This window comes from Perca fluviatilis, chromosome 9 (genome assembly GCF_010015445.1).
Source record: "Perca fluviatilis chromosome 9, GENO_Pfluv_1.0, whole genome shotgun sequence".
NCBI lineage: Eukaryota > Metazoa > Chordata > Actinopteri > Perciformes > Percidae > Perca > Perca fluviatilis.
The window spans coordinates 6560973-6584785 of NC_053120.1; the positions used below are offsets into that span (position 1 = coordinate 6560973).

The following is a 23813-nucleotide window of genomic DNA, read 5'->3' on the forward strand; positions in this document are numbered from 1 at the left end:
AGCAGGAAGGAGAGATGTTCAGGAGAAGAACCTGATCTGCTCGTGCGTGAAGTGAAAGCCCGCTAGCAGATCATATCATAATACTATTTCACATTGTAATATACTATCTTTTGCATGTGTGTGTGCGCTGCTGTGCGTCCCTGTGTTTGTAACAAGCATAGTGTGCGTGCGCTGTGCACGAGCCTAGGCACACTTTACTAATGCGCTGTTAAAATAACAATGAAATGCTGCGTTATTGACTTTAGACCAGGTTTTTGTTGGTCAGTGGCGCGATCACTTCCCGCTGCCTCAAGATAGCGATACGCCAAGAATGCACCTGAACACACCTCGCTGTAAGACCAGCACGGCCATGGGCGCACAGATGGGCGCAGGTGCATTTGCCATTTAAACGACGCGGGCGCTGGATGGGAAATTGACAACTGTGTCGGTAAACTGAAACTAGCAAAGACACTTGCATCGGGCTTTGCGCTGCAGCTTTAAGAAGATGGAATCAGAGAATTCTTTTTGACTCAAACCGATGAATCGATTATCCAAATAGTTGGTGAGATAGAAGTAGTTGACAACTAATCGATTAATCTATTAATCTTTGCAGTCTATTCTTGTGTTCATGTTGTTTGCTTTGGCTGGATATAAGAGTGCTCATACAGTACGGTCATAATGAGCCTGCCTCAGATTGACTGTCTTTGGTGTGTTTGTGTGGTACCTTCTCTCCCTCAGGACAGTAGCCTTTGACAAAGTCCTCACACACTTCAGCTTTGCGGGACACGTAGACGTGACTGTAGGGACAGTCGCTGTTGTTACAGATTCCCTTCAGGAAGTAGGAACATACCGGCATCTAGAGAGAGTCAGACACAAATAAGGAAGCCATTTGAACCTGAGACACTGTTCATAGCACTCGACAAAGACAGGGTGAAAAGAGGCGTCCTATCAAACATTTAGTGCATTCTACAAAATGAAACATTTAAATCAGAACATACAGAGCCCTACATGGGGGAATTGGAATACATAATCCCCTTTTGTCATGTCAAAATATAATTATAAATCTGGCTTGTGTTGGTGGGGTTGAAGCTGCCCATAACTTTGTGATTATTGGCAAAATGTCCAAAAAGAGACTGAATTGATTTTGGGTATCAATTTGAATCGAGCACTTTTGTTCCTTGGCATTCTTCCTGAAGACATATCAGAGAAGAAATTGGGATTTGCATCGGACGGCAAAAAAAGAAAGAAATGTGTTTTGTCGTGGAGGAGATGACACCGATACGCCACTTAAAAACAGTGTTTCTGTTTCCTTTACACATTTTATTTTCCATTTTGTTTGTGTTCTCCATCAAGACCGCCTCCCCACGAGCTGTCCAATCAAAAAGAAACCAATGTAAAGAAAGAACACGACACGGAGAGATTACATCAGATTACACCAGTTTGTTAACAGACACGCGGTCCTAAAACCACCGCCATGTACCAAGTTCAGACATGTCCCGCGTGCCAAGCAATCCGTCACACTGAGCAGTTAAATGACCTTAATTGCGGTTGACAGCGGCAGAGTGAGAGTGAATGTGTGTGTCGGGACAGCACGTGTGCGGTGTGTGTGTGTCTGTGTGCAGAGAGATCTACTGTTTGGTGTGCGGGGGGGCGAGTCTTGTGGATGCCGGTCTAAATATACCTCAGAGGGAGTTCGGTGAAGAAAGATGGGGGAAGGCGCAGCGTGAGTGGGACTCCTCCTTGTTGGGACGGGATCAGTTCTACCCAATTAACTGCTACAGAAATATTTATCCAGGCTGCAGCTTGTCCAGCTCACATGTTGCGTTTATGTGCTCTGGATGTGTGCACAGCCCGGGCCAGTGGTGGAGGGAGGGGGAATGGGGGGTGTCCCCCGTCGGTGTGTGTGTTGTGTGTGGGGGTAATGCTAGGGGATTAGGCTCAGGGGGTGTCTGGTTTAGAGGTATTTGTGGTAGTGTGGGGGCAGGAGGGTGGGGTGCAGGACTGAAGATTCTGGCTCACCTATCCTCACTAGTGCCCGGATTAGGTTTGGAGGCCTGATGCCCCCCCCCCTTAAAATCAACCCCACTTCTATCCCAAGACCCCCATACAGTTCTGTTTAAGGGCTCCACGTGTAATAAGAGCAGGAGTATCCTGTGGAGGGATGGGCCAAATGGGGTGAGAGGGAGGCTGTTGGAGAGGTGGCATTACAAACAGACAGCTGGGCTCTCAGCACTTACAGGCAGCACTGTGACAACTGACGCAGGTGCAGGGCATTGTGTGTGTGTGTGTGTGTCTGCGCGTGTGTGTGTGGAGGGTGAGGCAGAGCACCTGTTCTAGGCTTGTTTGTCTTAAGGGAAAAGAAAAAAGAAAAAAAAGCTTTCCCTTTTTAAGTGGCTACACTTTCCCCTAGACTAGCAAGAGTGCTGGCACACGCACGCGTGCACACACACAAAATATCAATATGATTAGTTGTTGAGATATTCAAGATCGGGTTTCATTTTGCTGTATTTTCAAACCAGTCCGACACCCGTTCTGCACTCACACATTTGATTAGTTTTTTTTTTCTCTCAGCAGTGCACACTCACACAGCTACACACTTTGACATGATGAGCGAGGGGAAAGCAATACACCTGCTGGTCTGTAGATTGAACAGGTGACCCTCAGTCACCAGCTCTAACCTCCAGGCTGCCCGTCTACCCGTAAGAAACAGAATCAGATTTATTGCCAAAGTAAGTTTTCACTTGTATGGAATTTGCCTCGGTGTGTTTGGTGCATACGATACATCAAATGAAATAAAGAATAAACAATAGAGCAAAGTACTGCAACAGTTAAGGAAATAAATAAAGAACATACATTTTAAAACATAAAAATATGTAAAAGACAATGTAACAAATATGTACACTATTACGGTTTTAAGGCTGTACGGTTTTGTGCAGTGTGCAAAATATTCTTCTTTTTGGGCTTTTCCGCCCTTTAATTGACAGGACAGCTAGGTGAGAAAGGGGAGAGAGAGGGGGGAAGACATGCAGGAAATCGTCACAGGTGGGACTCAAACCCCGGACCTCTGCGTCGAGGCATAAGCCTCTCAGTATATGTGCGGCTGCTCTACCCACTGAGCCAACCCGGCCACTCAATGTGCGCAAAATATTAATCTGAATGTGCAAATGTTCAAAGTATACTATATATAATATGTGCAATGGTCAGGGATAGTGTACCAGTATGTGTATTAATGTAACATGAAGTGAGTGTGTGTGTGTGGGGGTGTGGGGGTTGAGAGTCTGTCAGTGGGGGTCACCGGGCCTTGTTGATGAGGCCCACTGCAGCCGGGAGCCCCTCTCTGAACCCTGCATCAGGACAAGTCTGCCTCACTCCTTCCTGTATCATGGAAAAAGGAGCCGTGCCAAGAACACAAATAGGATCCACGATGACTGTCCCTAATAGTGGGTCACCCTATACCTACATACGCATTGTACCCGGCCCTGGCCTATAAAACACTATGTTGTGGAAACATAAGTGTGCGTGTGGGAGCACCTTACCTTCTCCTTAGCCAACTTATGGGAGAATGGGCAGGTCCCGTCTGCCTGCTTGCACGTTCCTCGCAGAAACCTGCACAGAAACAATGGGAAAAAGAAGTCTGACAACGCAGAAACTAATACAGAGGCAAAGTGATAAGAGCTGCTGGTTTTTGGAAATGTTTTTATGTGCGTTTTAACTTGCCATTTGAAAGTTTTTGTTTTGTTTTAATGATATCTTCAATGTACCTCAACAGAGAAACACAGGCGTCTCATGTAGAATCATAGACTGTAAAAAGAATGGAACATTTTTCCAGGGCTGAAAAGTAAAGCCAATACGGAAGTGCCTTAACCCTTGTGTTGACTTCGGGTCAAATTGACCCGTTTTCAATTTTTGTTTTATATCAGAAAATATGGGACGTAGAAATAAGCGCTGAAAATGTGTAGAAGAAAAGCAAAAACAAACTGTGAAAAAAAGGCGTCAAAAACGTCGAAAAAAAGTTTTTTTCAATGTTGACGGGAAGACAACACAAGGGTTAAATCTGCATTCTATCTAGTTTCCAGCAGGGGGCGACTCTACTGGTTGCAAAAAAAGAAAAACAAAGTCTGTTTCTATTGAAGTCTATTTATTAACTCGGTAAACATTTTCCTAACAAGTTTATGGTCTCAATCGCCAGTTTTAAGTCTTCTTCAATACAGTATAATAATAATTTTGTAAATTATGGTCCCATTTCTTTTAGATGATAAATATAGACGATAAAGCTATAGGACCTGTCAATCAGGACAGAGGCTTAGCAATGCTAACCGTGGCCCTGTGTACATTAAAATATCCGTCAACTTGTTTTTGGGGCGTTGTTCACGTTTTTGTCTTAAAATTTGACCCTCTCACAGTGTGTTTTTACTGGTGTGTTTAATTGGAACATTTGATTGCCAAAAAATGTCTTTCATTCTGATCAGAGTTAGGGGTGCATGACATATCGACTCAATATCGTTATCGCAATATCACATGGTGCAATATTATATCGAAAGAGTCGCAATAAGTATGCAATATTTTGTTTATTTTCTTTTTATTTATTTATTTATTCATGTTGGACCAGTCCAGTCAGTTGAAATAAACCTTGTGTTTTAAGAAAACTTGTTTTATTTGTTATTCTATTTTCATGCGTTTTCCCGTAACTTTTGTAATTTTACATATGTTTAAAACTGTCGAAATTAATAACAAACCGCAATATTCATAATCGATATTGCAATATCAGATTTTGTCAATATCGTGCAACCCTGAGTTCTGCCAACCAAGCTAGCAGCGTTAGCTGGTAACCTAAGGGAAAGTCTGCCGATTTTCAACAAGCTACGGGTACTGCTGGTTGAAAATCAGCAACTTCCCCTCTTTAGAGTTTAGCGCAGCGCCATTGCAACCGCAAACCCTGGCTTGGCAGCACCATCCTACTTGGCTCCACCCTCTCGTCAAAAATCATCACATCCGGTTGCAAAAAAACTAGATTCATAATCTCAAAGTGACCTGATTTGAACCCCTGAATATATATGTTTCCAAGTGTACCAAGTGTAATCTAGTAGCTTCGCACAAAAAATCTTAAGCCTAAGGGTCGGATGTTTGGTACCAGAATACTCTTTGGAGCCATAGTTACCTGACTTTAAAGCCCCCACTCAATAGAGTGTTTGGCTTCCCGTTTCCTCGCTTAGATGTTTGAACGTCTCTGTACAGCATGATGCGAGTTAGAAACTGGCAGGCTGTTTTCCCATTCATCTGCTGATGGAGGAAACCTTCCCTGTGCTCGTCTTAAATCTCATTTTAACACATGTACATGCCTTTTGTGACATCACGACGCCACGGAAGCCAATCGCGGTCCAGTATGCCAATCACTAGACCATGACTGTGGAAACCTGAAGCATCGTTCTCAGTAAAGTCAAGCCATGTTGTGTCCAGCAGCTCAACGTTTGAAATCCACAACATATGGCATATTCATAGATTCTGGATTTTTAACGGACAAAGAAGGAGTAGATACATTTTTAACTTTAATGTATTTTAAAAAGGAAAAACAAGAAATGCAATATTGTTTAAAAAAAAAAAAAAAGTCTTCTTCAAGATCCCCTCTAGACATGTTTTGTGTACACAGACATGTTGATTTTACATTTACGGTTTAACGCAGCTGCTTATCTGAACAGAAACTCAAATCTCACCATATTTTTGCGACGATATTATAGGGTTGAGTATATTTTTGAGCTTTCACAAAATTAACACAATGAGAGTTTTGACAAATGATCAGAAATAACGTGGATATAATGATTAAGAGGGTAAAAGCAAATAATAAAACTGCAAGAACAGTCTGGTAAGTTCAGAAAACTGCATCACTTTACTGTAATGCAGCCTTTAAAACCAGAAAAAGCAACACCTATGCCATATTACGATATCCAAACTAAGACAATATCTAGTCTCATATCACGATATCGATATATTGCCCAGCCCTACACTTGACGCCCAAAATTACACTTCACAACTCTATTGGTACAGTGGCAATGGAAGATTGTCCGTGTTTACCGAGGACCGAAGACCAGAACATCTCCCCACCCCGAGCCTTCACATATTACAAAATCAAATCACATGTTCTTGTTTGTTGCCTGACTGTTACCTGGTGCAGACGGCAACCTTGTCTGGGTCGTGGATGTAGGGACAGCTGTTGCCACGGTTACACTTGCCGAAGCGGTTGTAGTACATGCAGTACTGCTTCTGCTGCTTCTTCTGATGAGCATGTCTGATTATGGCTAGGCTCCGCTGGACTGCGCGGCTTGTTTTTAGAAAACACAGACAAACCACAGGTATCCACAAATCAATAACAAGCAGCTTGTAGTAACCAAAGAGGACAAATTGTGCCTGGATAAAAGTTTCAACTGTCACCCCTGTGAAGTGCCGCGGGGAAATGTATCTGCCATATGCTAATTTTAATCTTAAAAGATTACTTCAGGCTTTACAGCCCTCAGTTGACAGTGATGAAAGGCAGTTAATGTTGGGAGAGAGGAGGATCAGATGTAAAAGTCTTGGCTGGATTTGATTTCATGATGGTGTTGTATGAAGAGAGCCAGCAGGATGGCCGCCATATAACATTTTTAAAAAGTTGTATATGTATGCAGAAATGCCCCCACTACTTGGTCTCAAGTGCTTCTGATGAGAACAGATTTAGACGGGTTGGTGGTGTGAACAGCTTACCTGGCTAAATGACGAGGGCTGAAGGGTCGGGTGGAAGCAGGACTCGTGGATGAGACCTGTGCGCTGCTGAAAGACCTTCCTAAATGTGGAGAGAAGGGTAATGTGAGCAATTTGAATTAAACCTAAAAAAGGCATCCTGTGTTCTGTACTCTCTTACAATAATCTCCACAGTAAATTTAACAAAACTGGTGAAGCAATTAACTCCTAAAAGCTCTGACACACCGGCGCGACGGCCGACCTTCGGCAGAGAAGGCGGTCGGACTGACCGCCTCCCCGAGCTGGTCAAAAAAAGTGCCTCGGAACACACCGAAGCGACGTCGACTCGAGCGTACGTTCTGCGCGTAATACGTCTCCATAACAGCAAGCTGCGCTAATCTGTATTGTCGCCCCAAAAAATGGAAACCGGCAGCTGATTGGACGAACGCGTCACGTGGCTCTGGCTGCTCCCAGATTTTACAACCGGGCATACGATGAGACTACGATCTCGTATTTTACGAAGATAGTTCACCGAAACGTGTTTCTGAAAACATTTTAAGCGAGAAATAGGCCGTGCAGTTGCTGAATCTGTCTTCATTTCAGATCGACAAAGGTCAGTTTACAAGATTTTGGTCAGATTTTGAGAGGCTTTTCGTTGCGCCCATCCCGCTCGTAATTTCCGGGTTAGCGCTCCACCAATCAGATTGGCCATTGAGTCCAATGTGTGTGCATTAAGTGAAGTATTCAAAGCATAGTCAATAATTTTAACTAACACTAATTTGCAGCTGTGCATGTTTTTACACTTTGCCTTTATTACCAATATGACACAATATCCAGGAGCAATTTGAGCAAGCCCTACAATGTATCAACTCCTCCTAAGGGACTTATGTTGTGAAATGTTACCACAAAATTACAAGCAATTAGTTTGGCATGGTGATGAAGACATGGATGTGTGTTATCTAACCCCAGTCTCTTCTAAAATAAATAAATAAATCAAAAACGATATAACTAATTAGATATGACAGAAGTGAAGCTGTCTGAGTGTGTGTTTGTGCGGCCAGATTCAATAACAACCTGACATGTGCCTGGTTATTTATACGGTGGTGGTTTGACACATTGGTGCCAAAGTCAAACGTGACGTTCAAAACACTATGTACCCAAAGCTGTGCACAAACACTGGAGGGGAAGGTAGGTGTGTGTGTGTGTGTGTGTGTGTGTGTGTGTGTGTGTGTGTGTGTGTGTGTGTGCGTGCGTGCGTGCGTGAAGGGTTATTGGAGGCCATGAGTGAGAGGAGTTGAGAAGAGGACAAGGAGACGAGCAGGTTGACGTTACGGATGACAGTTGATCTTATTCGGACCTCTAATTTTTTTTTTTTTTTTTTTGGGGGGTAGAGTGGTTAAGGCGGAAAAAAATGGCTCCAGATCAAGAACAAAGGTGAAGCTCGCAGAGGGGAAGATATAAAAATCCTACTTGGAAGACACCTGAGGTGTGTTTCTGCAGGGGGGCATGGACGTGTTTGTTGGGATGCCGGTCACGGGTCTAACAGATTGGAGGGCTTAAATTTCACCTGCAGGTGTAGTTGCTACAGAATGTGTATGAGAGAGAGCGAGAGAAGTGTGATGTAGCTAGAGGCAGATCCGGGCTTTAATCTGCACCGTCCAGTTCTCCGGACCCTCCCCCTCTCTGCTCTGACAGATGACAACTTTATTATTTCAGATGGCAAATCCAGCTAGCTCCTGTAAGTCTATTAGAGAGCATGTGGGCAGAGCCGCAGCCACAAACATGAATAAACACTCCTTTATCACCTCGGGGGTGCACAGACTTTCTGGCCTGCACTCGCAATCCATGTCCAGAATGTGGCTGGGCACTAAACCGCAAATATTTGGTACAGACTATCAAATGCTAGTATTAAATTATCAGGTTCATACTGCTGTTTGCTTATTCTTTGGTCAGACAGATGCTGAAATTTACAGTACTGGGGGGGTGGAATTGTTGGGTCTCTGTAAATTATAGAGTGTGGTCCAGACCTACTCTATCAGTAAAGTGTCCTGAGATACCTCCTGTTTGACACTACCAATACAAGTGAAATAAATTTTAACTAATTAGGAGCAGTGGGCAGCCATAGTCCAGCGCCCAGTTGTAATGTCAGTACATAAGTAAAGGGCACTGGCAGGAGTTACCCAGCATGCATGCGTTTATGGTGGGAGGAAACCCGAGCACCCGGGGGAAACCCACGCAAACATCCACTGAGCCACCGTGCCTCTTGATGAGTATTGAAATTTAAAATTGTCCACGCCTTAGCCGTGAATGATCACAGTCCTGTAATTGTCGTCTTTCATGGAGAAAGAGCGAGAAGATGAAAAAGGAATGAGCTCGGGGGTTGACACCGGAATTTAACACCTTGGCTAGGGTCACCCCGAGGTCACAGGTGACCTTTGTTGATATAAATACTCGACCTGCGCGAGCGTGACATGGAATATATTCAGCGTGAAACGCTGCCTCTGGCGGTCAGTAAGGATGATATAGAACTAGTCGTAGTGCCACAAGTCAACTGTGGGCCTGCACGCCCAAAAAATCTGGACAGTCAAGAGTTTTCAAAAGTCCATTACAGTGACGGTCAGAGCACCTGTTCGGTTGATGGACATGTTGGACGCCACGGTGCGGGACAGCTTATTGGCTGACACCCGGAACAGGGACCCACGAATCCAGCACATGCTGCTTCCTCTCCAGTGCTGATTGGCTGACGGGTGTCGGTCGTGGGGAGCTCGCAGACGGCTCTGAAGGAAACTCCTGAGAGGAAGAGGCACAGAAGATGAAAAACAGATGGAGCTAAATAAATTAAATGAGGGATAAGAAAATAGCTTTGGAACTCCTATTAAAATAAACTTAAAAGTTATATATTCACTTAAAAAGGACAATTGTGTTTTATTACAACTTTGAACGATTAGAATGTGGGCTGTTTAATCAAATTTGTATCACGAGTACTATTTTGGCTCCTAACGATCACAAAAACAATAACAATGTAATCGAGAAAAACGATTACGTTTTGCATGTAAACTCTTATTTTGTCTTGTGTTCACTGGGTTTTTAATTCAATAATTGCAAATCTTGAATTAAATTAATTAAATCTTTCCAAAAGTCAATGAGTAATCCTGTTAAATAATCATGATTTCAGTATTTCTTTCCCCCACAATCGAGCTGCCCTAATTAGAATTATTCACTCGGTTTAGAAAATGTGTGAAACATGCCGTGCCATTCTCTGAGGTGGGATAATATTATCTGCTCATCCCTCCCTCAGTTCCACCCCTCTTTTGCCTGTCTTCCCTCAAGCTCTTTCACTACATCTCCCCTCCTCACTTTGTTTCCCATCCTCTAGTCTCCCTCCTCCCTCCCTCTCCCTCCTCCCTCTCCCTCCCATGTCACAGCACTCTGTTAAATTGCTCCTCTAATGGAAAGGACGGCGGTGTGGAAATGGAGAGAATTGAAAAGAGGAGAGGAGGAAATCAATGAGATAATAGGCAGGGCAGGGGGCCAGAGCAGCGAGGTTGGCCCCTACACCGGAGAGAAGAGACCACACACACACACACACACACACACACACACACACACACACACACACACACACACACACACACACACACACACACACACACACACACACACACACACACACCTGCTACAGTATGTACAGTACACACAATCACAGGGCCTCTACACACATGCTCACCATTCAGAAGTCACTCGGTAGACTTGTGTATGTGTGGGGCGGCTGTACGTGCGATCCGGCAGTGTGTATGAGGCTGCTGGGTGGTGGTGGGGCGGTGCAGGGGTTATGGCGATAAATTGCGCTGTCCTGTCACTTCTATTTGGGGCGGATTGGGGCTGCTGTGCAGTGTGCCGCTGGAGGTAATTTGCTGCCGTATTTCAGATGGGCTGGAAATGGGTTTAGAGCGAGAGTTCATGCCTCCCATTACAGAGAAAAAGAGAGGGTTACCCCGAATGCACAGCGCGCACCAAACAACTGACACGGACGCTTAACACGCTGCCGCCGGCGGAGAGCTGCTGCACTGCTGCAAATAAGTAAAAAAATAAGAGCGAATATCAGCCATCAGCTGCGTTTACGTACACGGTCTACCTGACTGCGCGCCATAACTCAGCGGCGCAGACACTCAGTTTCACCGATACAAGATCAGTGGCTGCCCTACACAGGGCAACTGCAGCCAGGGGAGCTGTAATGGAGGCTAATGTTGGAGCGCTGACTGCCACCCAGGGAGGCTTAAACAAGGACCGCGCGGCCTGGGGAGCCACAATGGAGGTTAATGGGGATATGACATGAACAGTTAACACAGACGGCAGTTAACCCTGACACAGGGGTGCAGTCTGGGGGTGACCGAGACCCAGACCCAGTCTGTTGGGATGTGTTCTCACTGGGTTCGTATGTTGGAGTCTGAACATCAGAGTGATTGTCCTGCTGATCAGGCTCACACATTTGTGTTTACTAGTGTTTCAATTTCAAATAAATGTCAAAATCAAAATTCAAAATGCAGTTGTTCATCATTGTCGCCAGGTATTGTTGATGGCAGTTGTTTTATGCTATTGTTCGACATATTTGCCATGAGTAACGCCTCTGCGAAGATACACGTAAACAACTGTGGGTCGCAGAAGAAGCTTGTAGACGAGCCAACACAAACGAGGCTCAATGTGTTATGCAGCTCTGCACGTCAAACACATCGACTGGTTAATCCAACTTCATGTTGGGAGGAAAGGGTCAAAACCACACTGGAACTGAACAGAACACGCAGGGATTATATACAAAATGTGAACAACAGGGGCGTAGTGCTATTTTTTGGGAGTACCAGAGCATACCTATGTTAAATTGTGGCTCGTTACGAAGGTTGTTTACCCACTGTTGCTACGGAGGCAAGTTTTCATACATTAGTCAACTATACCTGTAAAATAAGAAGGATGTTTTGCTGCCTTGTCATCTTTACTTTACTATAGACTGAGAAGAAAATAATTGAATTCACATTGCCGCTCAAATGCTACTGCCGGCAGATACTGGCAACTGTTACGGTGGAATGTTTTCGTGAATCAGTCAACACAACTTCGCCTTTTTGAGAATATAGTTCCCAGTATGTATACGGTTAGAAGATGGCTGTGTGTCATGTGACCTTGTTATTTGTACACGCTGTGACTATACAAATCACAACATGTAAGTAGGAACATGTGGCGTTATTTTATCACTGTAGGCTAGTTGGAGCTGGTTACCTCCAGGATCTGTGCTAAGCTAGGATACTAGGGGTGTGCAAAAAAAATCGATTCAAATTCATAGGTCAGTCAGTCTATATGTATGTATGTGTATATATATATACATATATATACACACTGTATGTATATGTATGTATGTGTATATATATATACACACACACATACATACATACACACACAGTACAGGCCAAAAGTTTGGACACACCTCATTCAATGCGTTTTCTTTATTTTCAGGACTATTTACATTGTAGATTCTCACTGAAGGCATCAAAACTATGAATGAACACATATGGAATTATGTACTTAACATAAAAGTGTGAAATAACTGAAAACATGTCTTATATTTTAGATTCCTCAAAGTAGCCACCCTTTGCTTTTTTGACAGCGCTGCAAACCCTTGGTGTTCTCTCAATGAGCTTCATGAGGTAGTCACCTGAAATGGTTTTCACTTCACAGGTGTGCCCTGTCAGGGTTAATTAGTGGAATTTTTTCCCTTATTAATAGGGTTGGGACCATCAGTTGTGTTGTGCAGAAGTCAGGTTGATACACAGCCGACAGCCCTATTGGACAACTGCTAGAATTCATATTACGGCAAGAACCAATCAGCTAAGTAAAAAGAAACGAGTGGCCATCATTACTTTAACAAATGAAGGTCAGTCAGTCCGGAAAATTGCGAAAACTTTGAATGTGTCCCCAAGTGCAGTCGCAAAAACCATCAAGCGCAACAACGAAACTGGCTCACATGAGGACCGCCCCAGGAAAGGAAGACCAAGAGTCACCTCTGCTGCTGAGGATAATTTCATCCGAGTCACTAGCCTCAGAAATCGCAAGTTAACAGCAGCTCAGATTAGAGACCAGATGAATGCCACACAGAGTTCTAGCAGCAGACACATCTCTAGAACAACTGTTAAAAGGAGACTGCAAATCAGGCCTTCATTGTCAAGTAGCTGCTAGCAGAGGCAACAAGCAGAAGAGGTTTGTTTGGGCCAAGAAACACAAGGAATGGACATTAGACCAGTGGAAATATGTGCTTTGGTCTGATGAGATGAAATTTGAGATCTTTGGTTCCAACCGCCGTGTCTTTGTGCGACGCAGAAAAGGTGAACGGATGGATTCTACATGCCTGGTTCCCACCGTGAAGCATGGAGGAGGAGGTGTGATGGTGTGGGGGTGCTTTGCTGGTGACACTGTTGGGGATTTATTCAAAATTGAAGGCATACTGAACCAGCATGGCTACCACAGCATCCTGCAGCGACATGCCATCCCATCCCATCCGGTTTGCGTTTAGTTGGACCATCATTTATTTTTCAACAGGACAATGACCCCAAATACACCTCCAGGCTGTGTAAGGGCTATTTGACCAAGAAGGAGAGTGATGGAGTGCTGCACCAGATGACCTGGCCTCCACAGTCACCGGACCTGAACCCAGTCGAGATGTTTTGGGGTGAGCAGGACCGCAGAGTGAAGGCAAAAGGGCCAACAAGTGCTAAGCATCTCTGGGAACTCTTTCAAGACTGTTGGAAAATTTCAGGTGACTACCTCTTGAAGCTCATCAAGAGAATGCCAAGAGTGTACAAAGCAGTAATCAGAGCAAAGGGTGGCTACTTTGAAGAAACTAGAATATAAGACATGTTTTCAGTTATTTCACACTTTTTTGTTAAGTACATAATTCCACATGTGGTCATTCATAGTTTTGATGCCTTCAGTGAGAATCTACAATGTAAATAGTCATGAAAATAAAAAGGAAACGCATTGAATGAGAAGGTGTGTCCAAACTTTTGGCCTGTACTGTATATATATATATATATATATATATATATATATATATATATATATATATATATAAAATATATATATATATATATATATATATATATATATTTTTTAATGTCTACTGCAATAACATGGGAAAAGTATCTTCATTTACATACTGTGAATCGTTTTTGAATCAAAAATCGTTTTTTGAATTGAATCTTGAGCCTGAAAATCGTTATCGAATCGTGACATTTTCTGAATCGTGCACCCTTGGGGCATACGGTGAATAAGTCGATGTGCACCTTTAAATGTCAATATGACAATTTTGACCATTACATTTGTTTTCATATTTTTCATTTTATGTCTTGCATGACATACATTTGAGTGATTATTGGATCTGTAAGTGCTTTAAAAAAAAAGTGAATTTTAACGGGATTATGCGAACTGAGAATATTCTATGCCCTCACTTGGTGAAAATAAAGTGGTGGAGCGTCATTCCAGCGCCCTCCGGCAGCACTACATCCCTGCTGTAAAAGCAAACAGACATGTGAAAGTAAAAAGTCAAAATAAACTGCCAGGTTCAAAGCACTGGTAACATGAAGAAAATAAGCACATATTAAATACAACCGTAAACACAGTGTTTTTATTTATTGGACTTTTTCAGTCAATGTGTGCTGTAAGCCTCATTTGTGCACAAATTAAGTTCTCAGACTTCTGTCAGACTGTACATACAGCAACGGGAATGAATTTCACCCTCAGGCTGAACACCATTAGTGAAAACTGCGTCTGTAGGAGCAGATTACCCTCACAATAAGGTAATGTGGCGGTAATGAGAAAGGGGGTGAGGAAGGACAGAACAGAACGAAAAGGGTGGAAGCACCATAAAACCCAAACCATCACAAAAGTAATAACATCAGTTCAAAAGGAGTCAGTGTGTTTTTTTCTCTCTCCGTCTCCAGACTCTCCTTGGCCTGTTCCCAGTGATGACCTTGACCTGCAGAGGGATATCTGTTATCAGAGACCCAACAGGCCCATCTGATGCACAAATCCTCCACAGCTGGACAACCAGGTGGGGGGGGGGGCCCTTTCAATGTTAAACACGTGCTGTACACTAGGGGTGTGAATCTTCACTGGTCTCACGATTTGATTATGATTATCCTGTCAACGATATGAATCGATTTGACATCCCGATTACTCACAACACGTCATCTCCTCTATATTATTACATATTGCTCCACGTGGTTTTCATCAACAAATTCAAGCAGTAAGATGTATATGAACTCCCCTTTTTATTGTATCTGATCTTTTAAAAAATTAAAAAAATTAAAAAAAAGACACTTCCTGAATGTAGCGGAGTCTGAACACAACGGACAAAAGGCAAAAACTAAAACAAGCGGCGACGGAAAATCAACAAGTAACATCGGTACGCAATATTCAATTATGGTCTGTCACTGCGTCGATGCAGCATCGTCTGAGGTCCGCATCGCTGTGAATCGACGCAGTGATTCGTTTCAACGCCCCTACCCCTGCACACCAGGGGTGGGAATCACCAGAGGCGTCACGATACAGTACGATATCACGATACTTACGTCACGATACGATATGTTTGTGATATATTGCAATTTATTACCTCTATTCCCAACTTCAAATCTTTCCCAATTTCAAATGAAGTCCCCAAAAGGAAACTTTGTCAACATCTGTTTTAACTTAAAAGATACATTTCTCTGTTGGTTCATCTCACTTAAATTTTATTGAATGGGAAAATGGGATTGTCAAGCAGACAAACTGACCAACACATATACGATAAAAGATCGATACTTGGCGTCTGTGTATCGATACAGTATTGCCACGGAAAATATCGTGATACTATGCTGTATCGATTTTTTCCCCCACCCCTACTGTACACTGCTGCCTTCCTTTTTGCTACAAGGGCTGAGGGACACGTCCATACAGTCATACAAACTGCTATACTATTTACAGCTGCACTAATAATATGTTCTATATTAACACGGGATAAAACATGTAGTTCAAAATGGATCACTCATAGTTAGGAGCCCATGTGGAACTATCACCACTTTCAGCCTCTATTAGCTCTTTCTTTTGGTTTTAAAGTGCTCATATTATGCTTTTTTTGGCTTTTTCCCTCTTTCCTTTATTGTGTTATATCTCTTTTTTGTGCATGTTATAGGTTTAAAATGGGAAAAAGCCCAAAGTCCACCCCAAAGGGACTTACCATCTCAAACAGAAAACACTGTTCACAAACTGCTCCAAACAGCTCTGTTGTAGTCCAGCCTTTACTTCAGAGACAAACGTGCGTTGCTTTGTAACACACGTTATAATGCTCACCTAGCTGCTAGCGTGGCATGCCCTCATACTCTGCTTCTGACTGGCTAGTAGTCCTTACCTAGGTACTGTCAGGGCACGCCCTCATACTCTGCTTCTGATTAGCTAGTAGTCCTTACCTAGGTACTGTCAGGGCACGCCCTCATACTCTGCTTCTGATTAGCTAGTAGTCCTTACCTAGGTACTGTCAGGGCATGCCCTCATACTCTGCTTCTGACTGGCTAGTAGTCCTTACCTAGGTACTGTCAGGGCACGCCCTCATACTCTGCTTCTGACTGGCTAGTAGTCCTTACCTAGGTACTGAGCATGTGCGACTCCCAACAAAGATGGAACAGAAGTGAGATGCCTCACTCTGTAGTTACAAGAGAGAGCTCAACACACAGGGTGAAAAGAGGAGCTGCAGCAATGTGTAGTACAACAAAAATATGGTGTTTTTTGAAAATTAAACCATGTAAACTCATTCTGGTACAACCCCTAAATACAATTATGAACCTGAAAATGAGCATAATATGAGCACTTTAAAGGTCCCATGGCATGAAAATTTCATTTTGAGGTTTTTAAACATTAATACGAGTTCCCCCAGCCTGCCTATGGTCCCCCAGTGGCTAGAAATGGCGATAGGTGTAAACCGAGCCCTGGGTATCCTGCTCTGCCTTTGAGAAAATGAAAGCTCAGATGGGCCGATCTGGAATCTTCTCCTTATGAGGTCATAAGGGGAAAGGTTACCTCCCCTTTCTCTGCTTTGCCCGCCCAGAGAATTTGGCCCACCCATGAGAGAGAGAGAGACATCATGGCTTTGAAACGAGCAAAGTGGCAGTTGGTCAAGGCTACATTATGATCAGTTCATTATCAATTAATCCCAAAGACTTTTGCTTACTTATAGCCTATTCATAATTTGGTCTATTAATTTTGGTCTTCTTATTTCTTATGTCCGAGTCCGAACAAAAGATATTCAAATTACAATGGTATATTAAAGAGAAAAGAAGCTCATCACGTTAGATAAGCTGAAAGCAGAGAATGTTTGGCATTTTTGCTTTTTGTCAATTGATTTATCAACTAACTCTGCCCTGAAGTAAAATCAATGTACATTATGATTTATTTAGCTGGGTTGTAAGACATAAAGACAACGACTGGAGGTTGCAGTAAAAGAACATTAATTCCCCAAAAAGAAAAGGTAAAAAATGTCGAGAAAAGAAAGAAATAACGGAGGGGGCAAGGGCATGCAGAAACTCCCCTGTGACTAGTCTGCATACGTATGCACATAAGTGTGTGTGTGTGTGTGTGCGTGCGTGCAACTGCTCTGACCATGCGATGCACAGATAAAAGGAGAGGGCGATTCAGCACTACGGGCGCTGTTGATGAATGATCCGACTTTTGTTTTAGTGACAGGGAAGAATTTGGAGGGTCGCGCGACTGCTCCGAATAATGCTGCCCTTGTCCATTTGTCTGCAACCCAAGCATTAGTAAGCTCATATTGGGGAAACAGTTACCCTTGAAACGGAGCGCAGCAAAAACAGTCGTCTGGCTAATTCCAGCGGTAAGGACCGCTGCTCTTCTTTAGGCACTTAAAGGAATCCAGAGCAGTGTCATTACGCATCACAATCCTATCAAATCCAACCTGAAGGGAGCCGACTGTAATGAGCAAAACCCTTTCTTAGGGCTGAAAATCACCTTAAGAAGCAAGACCAGAGAGTATTTGTGTAGCGTACAGTGTGAACAGCAGCAGAGCAGGATCACAACAGACGAGCGCAGGTGACGGGTAGATGACTAATGTGATAAGTAATGAGTAAATGAATGAATTGGGGTATAAAAAAGGGGATGAATGAGGGAGTGAATGCAGGAAAAGGAGGAGCGAAGTGAAGAAGAGGGAGCGCTGCTTCACTTTATTGCCCAGTCTCCTACATCCTGTACTGATCGATACTAAAGCACTAAAGGAGATGAGCGCCTGGACAGAAGAGAGAGAGAGAGAGAGAGAGAGAGAGAGAGAGAGAGAGAGAGAGAGAGAGTGTGTGTGTGTGTGTGTGTGTGTGTACACCCAAAAATAGTATACTTATTTGCGGGTGGAGGGTCCCCTCCATGTTGGGGGTTTTAACATTTATGCAAGGTAGAAAAAGACAGACTCAAGTAGAAGCCAAGAAATTAGGGTATATAATAATTAGATGATTTCAAACGTGCGATTACACATGTACGATGTAACAACAACAAACATCCTATTATATCTTATTTAATAGAAAGAGAGAAAACAAAAACAAAGAACAGCAACAGAGCAAACACATGGGAATAGAAAATGAAAGAAGGGAAAGCGGAGAGAGAAATAGGGAGGGTGTGAGAGGGACGAAGGGAGGGCCGGGCTGTAATTTATCCTTCAGTGTGCATGCTTTACGGCTTTCTTAATTCAACTCCTGCTACTATTAATGGAGTTAATGTTGAGATTATATCTATTTTCTGGTGGCGGGGGCTGAAATACTGCAGCCGATTCCCTCGCTCCTTCAAACTGCTGCCCGGCGCTAAATCACCCGCCGCGCTCGTTATGGCTGAAAACAGGTAGGAGCACAGCATGCTGGGTAGCGAAACCTCTCTTCCTATGGGCCTGGATGCGGGAAATGTTGGAAAGCGCGGTGTGAAAATGTTATTTTATTTTCCTCTCGTTTTGAGCTTGCAAACATTTACCATTTTGTGAGATACTGTATATTAAATAGTTATCAAATGGGTACAGAAAATATTATTATTAAAGCATAAAAATGTCACTCAGAGCCTCTCAGTTGTTGATCATCTTAAAAAAAATCTTAAAAGTTAGATTTTCAATTTAACTTTAAAAGTGATAATCACCATAGTCTTACTTTAGGCATTATAACTAATATAATGTCATTCCAAATCCATACAGGCTACCCAGAACCGCTGGACCACCATGCAAGGCTGGATCTGGTTGTTTTTTTGTGTGTGAGGGGTTCAGCTATGTGCAGGCACAGAGATAAGAGCTTAGAACATATGAGGACAGGGATCAGTGGGTCTGATAGGCCAAAGATGAAGAGCAGCACTCACAGTGGTTAAGAGCAGAGAATATGAGCTCATGCTCCACTCAATAGCTTCAAACAGATAAAAGTGGAGGGCCTTTGGAGTTTAACAGATAGATAAGCATGAGAAAGGAGTACATGGGTGGGTGAGGGGGGAGGGGGAGGGAGGACGGGGGGTAATCCACCATCCCTGGAGACCCGACCTGTCCCCCTCCCTCCCTATCTCTTTCCTCACTTCTACACACTTGGTGATATTTCACAAGATGTCACGGGGCTCAAATTGAAAATCCCTTGATGAATCAATATTTACTGCAGCAGCTAAATGAATAGTAATAAGTCACCAGAGGCTGAGTCCAGATTCGGTCCTGGCCCCCCTCTGTCTCACCAAATCTGGATTACACAAATGAGCCGACACACACTCGCAAAACACAAACGCACAAAAGCACACAAATGCTTTAATTAGAAACCGCTAACCAAACATACGCAACCCAAAGACGACGTAAAGAGCAGGTTCATCCTAATTACAAAAGAAGACAAACATTTGCACTCAACGCAGCAGTAAGTGTTATTCTTACGTGCTGATGTTTTGGGATATCTGCCTCGGAGATTTTTATGCAACTGCAATATAATGGGAGTGGGTGGAATTTAGTTTTATTGTGGTGCTCACAAGTGGACTGGGAATCAATTAAGATAGATGCATAGATGCACCGAATTCAGGATTCGGCTTCGGCCAGATATTGGGCATTTTGACGGGGTTTGGTTTCTGCCGAACCTTAGAATTTCTTTCCACCGAACCGAACCCTACGCTTGCACTACGCGCGCTATGCTGGTCGATGTAATGACGCCGCCGTTGATTACGGGAAGGTGTTTACGTAGGTGGAGCGTTCAATGCAGTAGGCTGTGAGAAAGTGGAAATGGAACTGGTGAGCAGAAAAAATTGTTGTTTGGCAGTACTTTCAGTCAAAAGAAGGCCGTTCAAGTCCAGCTACATGTTCAATTTGCAATGCCGATTTGTCTCGTGGTGGCGAGGACCCTAAACAATACACAACATCGCTGCTGTTACAACATTTGGTTATGTAACATCCGAAAGAATACGAGCTGTGCATGAAGGAATCTACAGACAGCAGCCAAAACGCAGCAAGTTCAGGTAAATAAAATGAAAAATACACTGCTGTGGACGTTGTTTACTTCATTAATGTGTTTACGGTGTTAATGGACTGAGGATGGGAGTAGGTTTCGGGTATTCGGTTTTGGATTCGGTGGATCCCTAGTTAAAGGATCAAAATTTGGGTCAAACCATTCTGAATTAATTAGAGACGTCCCGGCCTACAAATCGTATCAAAAGAGTGGGATTCATAGACTTAATCCTCGCAAAAAAAAAAATCACACTCTAAATCATTCTAATTTTAATATTTTTCAATGAAAACGAGAATAATGATACGAAAATGATCATTCGCTCCAATATCGTGAATCAATCGGTCAAAATAACCGCAATTAGATATTTCCCTCTTATCGTGCGGCCCTGCTTTCAACCCATGTGTAGTTTATGTGTGACAGTCTAGTCGTACCAAAGTCAGCTTCCAGGAAGAGCTTCCTGTTAATTCTCTACACATTAACAGATCATCAAACCCAACCACAACAACCTGGTTAGAGCGTTCATACCAAACAGTATGGAACCCCTGCAGGGAAAAAAAAGCTCAACACCACTTTATTGCATTGTGTCTTTTTTTAAATTGTGATACAGCCATGAATAAGGTATTAAATGAATGTTTGTAACCCAATAATGACCTCCTCATAAACAATAATTAACTCACTGCCCTCAGATGACCTCATCACCCACGGAGACTACAGCTGCTTTAATCAACTTGATGAATTGCCATTTGACTAACCTACTGTCGTGTAGCAGATTTTCATAATTGAATGAGTGTGCGACATCCTTTGTTCAAATGTTTATAGTTCATTAGGTAAAATGAAAGGGACAATGATGGAAGCAAGGAAAGCTTTTTGGAGTCATGGCTTGATGCAACTGTCCGAGTGATAACGGGCCCTATCTTGCACCCGGCGCAGCGCAAAGCCCGACGCAAGTGTCTTTGCTAGTTTAAGAGCAACGCAGTTGTCAATATCCCATCCAGCGCCCACGTTGTTTAAATAGCAAATGTACCTGTGCCTATCTGGGCGCCCATAGGCGTGCTGGTCTTACAGGGAGGTGTGTTCAGGTGCATTCTTGGCGTATCGCTATCTTGAGGCAGCGGGAAGTGATCGCGTCACTGACCAACAAAAACCTGGTCTAAAGTCAATAACGCAGCATTTCATTGTTATTTGGACAGCGCCTAGGCTTGTCGACAGCGCCTAGGATTGTGGACAGCGCGCGCACACTATGCACGTGACACACAGGGACGGGCAGCAGCACACACATATGCAACAAGATTAAAAATAAAAATATTACAATGGGAAATAGTATTATGATATGATCTGCTAGCGGGCTTTCACTTCACACACGATCAGATCAGTTTCTTCTCCTGAACATCTCTCCTTCCTGCTCAGCAAATTGTCCATCATAATAGCAATGCTCCAAGGTCCAAACGCGCCTTGCTTTTAAAAGGGAATGGGAGATGATCTCTGATTGGTTGATTGCATGTTACGCCCAAAACACACCTATGATTAATGAAGACACTACGTACAACCCTTTAGAACCATGCGCCCGGCGCACGGACCCTTTTTCTGCCGTCAAACCAGCAAAAGTGGATTGCACCACGCCCTAAACGCACCTGCACCAGGCGCTTCACGCTGTGCGCTTAGGTCGTGAAAATAGGGCCCCCAGTATCATTATGTAGATGATAGATAAAAAGAAGGAAATGATCGAGTATGAGACGGGGAACAACTGAAGGGAGGGGAAAGAAAGAGATGTTTCTCTCTTTCTGTATCTGTATCCCTGCTGGTGTAAATTAATGTGAGGAGCACAGTGGTGTAAATGGTTTATTCTCTGGGTTATCTACTGTGTAAAAATGAGCGTCATAAATTTCTAACCTCTTCCACTCATGCTGCACATGACAGTGACATTAAAGACACTGCTCTGCACTGAAGGATATTAGAAATTGGGACACATTAAAGGCAGACCTGCAGGTGGTGTGTGTGTGTGTGTGTGTGTGTGTCTGTCGTTAATGTGGACTACCTGGCAGACTGGATCCTCTTGGCTCTCCAGGAGAGGGCGGGGTTGTAGTGGAGGGTGTGTGCGGTGCTGGAGCTCGGGCGGGTCACCATCTTGTAGCGGGTCCTGAACACCCGCTGGGGGGAGGCGGCGGGACCTGAGGACAGCAACGTTCGCAGATCAGTATGAAATTCTGCGCATTAAAATCTGATCGCACACACAGAAACAATAGTTAAGGCCGGCTACACACTGGCTGCGTGGCGTTTCTGTTGCGTGGCGGCCGTGTGGATTGTTCTATGTCTTTACACACCAGAAACGTGTCTGACGCGGCGCTGCTGCTGCTAGCCTTGTCTGGACACACGGATGTTTCCCATTGATAAACTGAAATACCAGGTTAAACATAAATATATACGGATATGATTACAGCAAAGACAACGTCAGCAGTATTGACGGCAAAATAGGCTACAGAATATTTCGTTCTGTATTGACAGGTGCAATATTAGAAAATGGATTTTCTTTTTAATTACATTTACATCTGCATTTATATCAAAACCTAGAGACTTTCAAACATCAACATGTCATTTATTAATATGTATTTGTGTCTAAATGACATATAAACATCTTTTCCTATTCTATTTTGCCTGGAAACGCTTCCAACATGCTTGCGTGTCGCGTGAAAAACAGGCGTCTGTTCTATTTCCGTACGCGTGCGTTTTGTGGCCTTCGGCTACGCCACGCAGACGTGTGTCCTCCGCGCACGGCGGTGTAAGCTCTAACCTGTTAACATGGGAGCCGAAATATGAACGGACACGCCACGCAGCTGACACGCTCACGCCAGGCAGCTGGTGTGTAGCGGGCCTGAGCGTCCAGTCAGTATGTGAACAAACGCACGTAGTATACACATCACTGTGAGCGCATACAACTGTGCATACACACACAAGTTTATCTGAGGACTCTGGCAGGTGTGCTCTTTAATAAGCCTCACATATAAAAATGAGGGGGAATAACAAAGGCAGAATTTTTATGAGCCTAATAAATCATATCCTCTGTCTCTTTCCTCGCTGCCTTCATCCCTCCTGCCTGGCCTCGCTCCCTCATCCTCGCTTTAAGTCTCATTCGTTATAACATTTTACAGATCCATCAGAAGAGGCGCAAGGGTAGAGAGATTGGAATAAGGAAAAAAAAAAAAAAAAAAAAAAAAAGAGGGCAAGTGTTTTTATTTATTTATTTATTTGGCTGTGTATCCATCACGTTGTTTTATGATGGCCTACGCTGGCTGAAGTACTCGCACAAAGAATAGAATTTGCATCGTGGGCTTTCTAAATCCCCGTTCACATCGGTTCAAAGACCAAAGACTACATGGGCCAAGAGGCTCTCTGCTGAGGTCCGAAACGCAGGACAACCGAGGAGAATTGAAGAGGTTTGGGTCAAAGACAAAGTTGAGAGAAAGTTCAGTTTACCTTAATGAAGGCATTCACACTTTTTACTTCTACCACTCAGAATTTGCCTCGACTATTCTGAGCAATATTCCTATAGGGCTCATGGTGCAAAAAAACCCGCCCCATAAAATTATGACAACATGACATACATATCCA

At 43.5% G+C, this 23813-nt stretch overlaps 1 protein-coding gene across 1 annotated transcript in view; it reads right to left on the reverse strand.

The window, feature by feature from the left end:
- The window catches only part of zc3h3 (zinc finger CCCH-type containing 3), an 81950-nt gene that overhangs the window by 16036 nt on the left and 42101 nt on the right, over window positions 1-23813 (reverse strand). Inside the window, exons 4-9 of the mRNA XM_039811796.1 lie at window positions 22243-22375; window positions 9317-9480; window positions 6715-6793; window positions 6140-6295; window positions 3516-3585; window positions 704-835 (exon numbers count right to left, since the gene is read on the reverse strand). Coding sequence (XP_039667730.1) covers window positions 704-835; window positions 3516-3585; window positions 6140-6295; window positions 6715-6793; window positions 9317-9480; window positions 22243-22375 — 734 coding nt within the window. The remainder of the gene's footprint in view (window positions 1-703; window positions 836-3515; window positions 3586-6139; window positions 6296-6714; window positions 6794-9316; window positions 9481-22242; window positions 22376-23813) is intronic.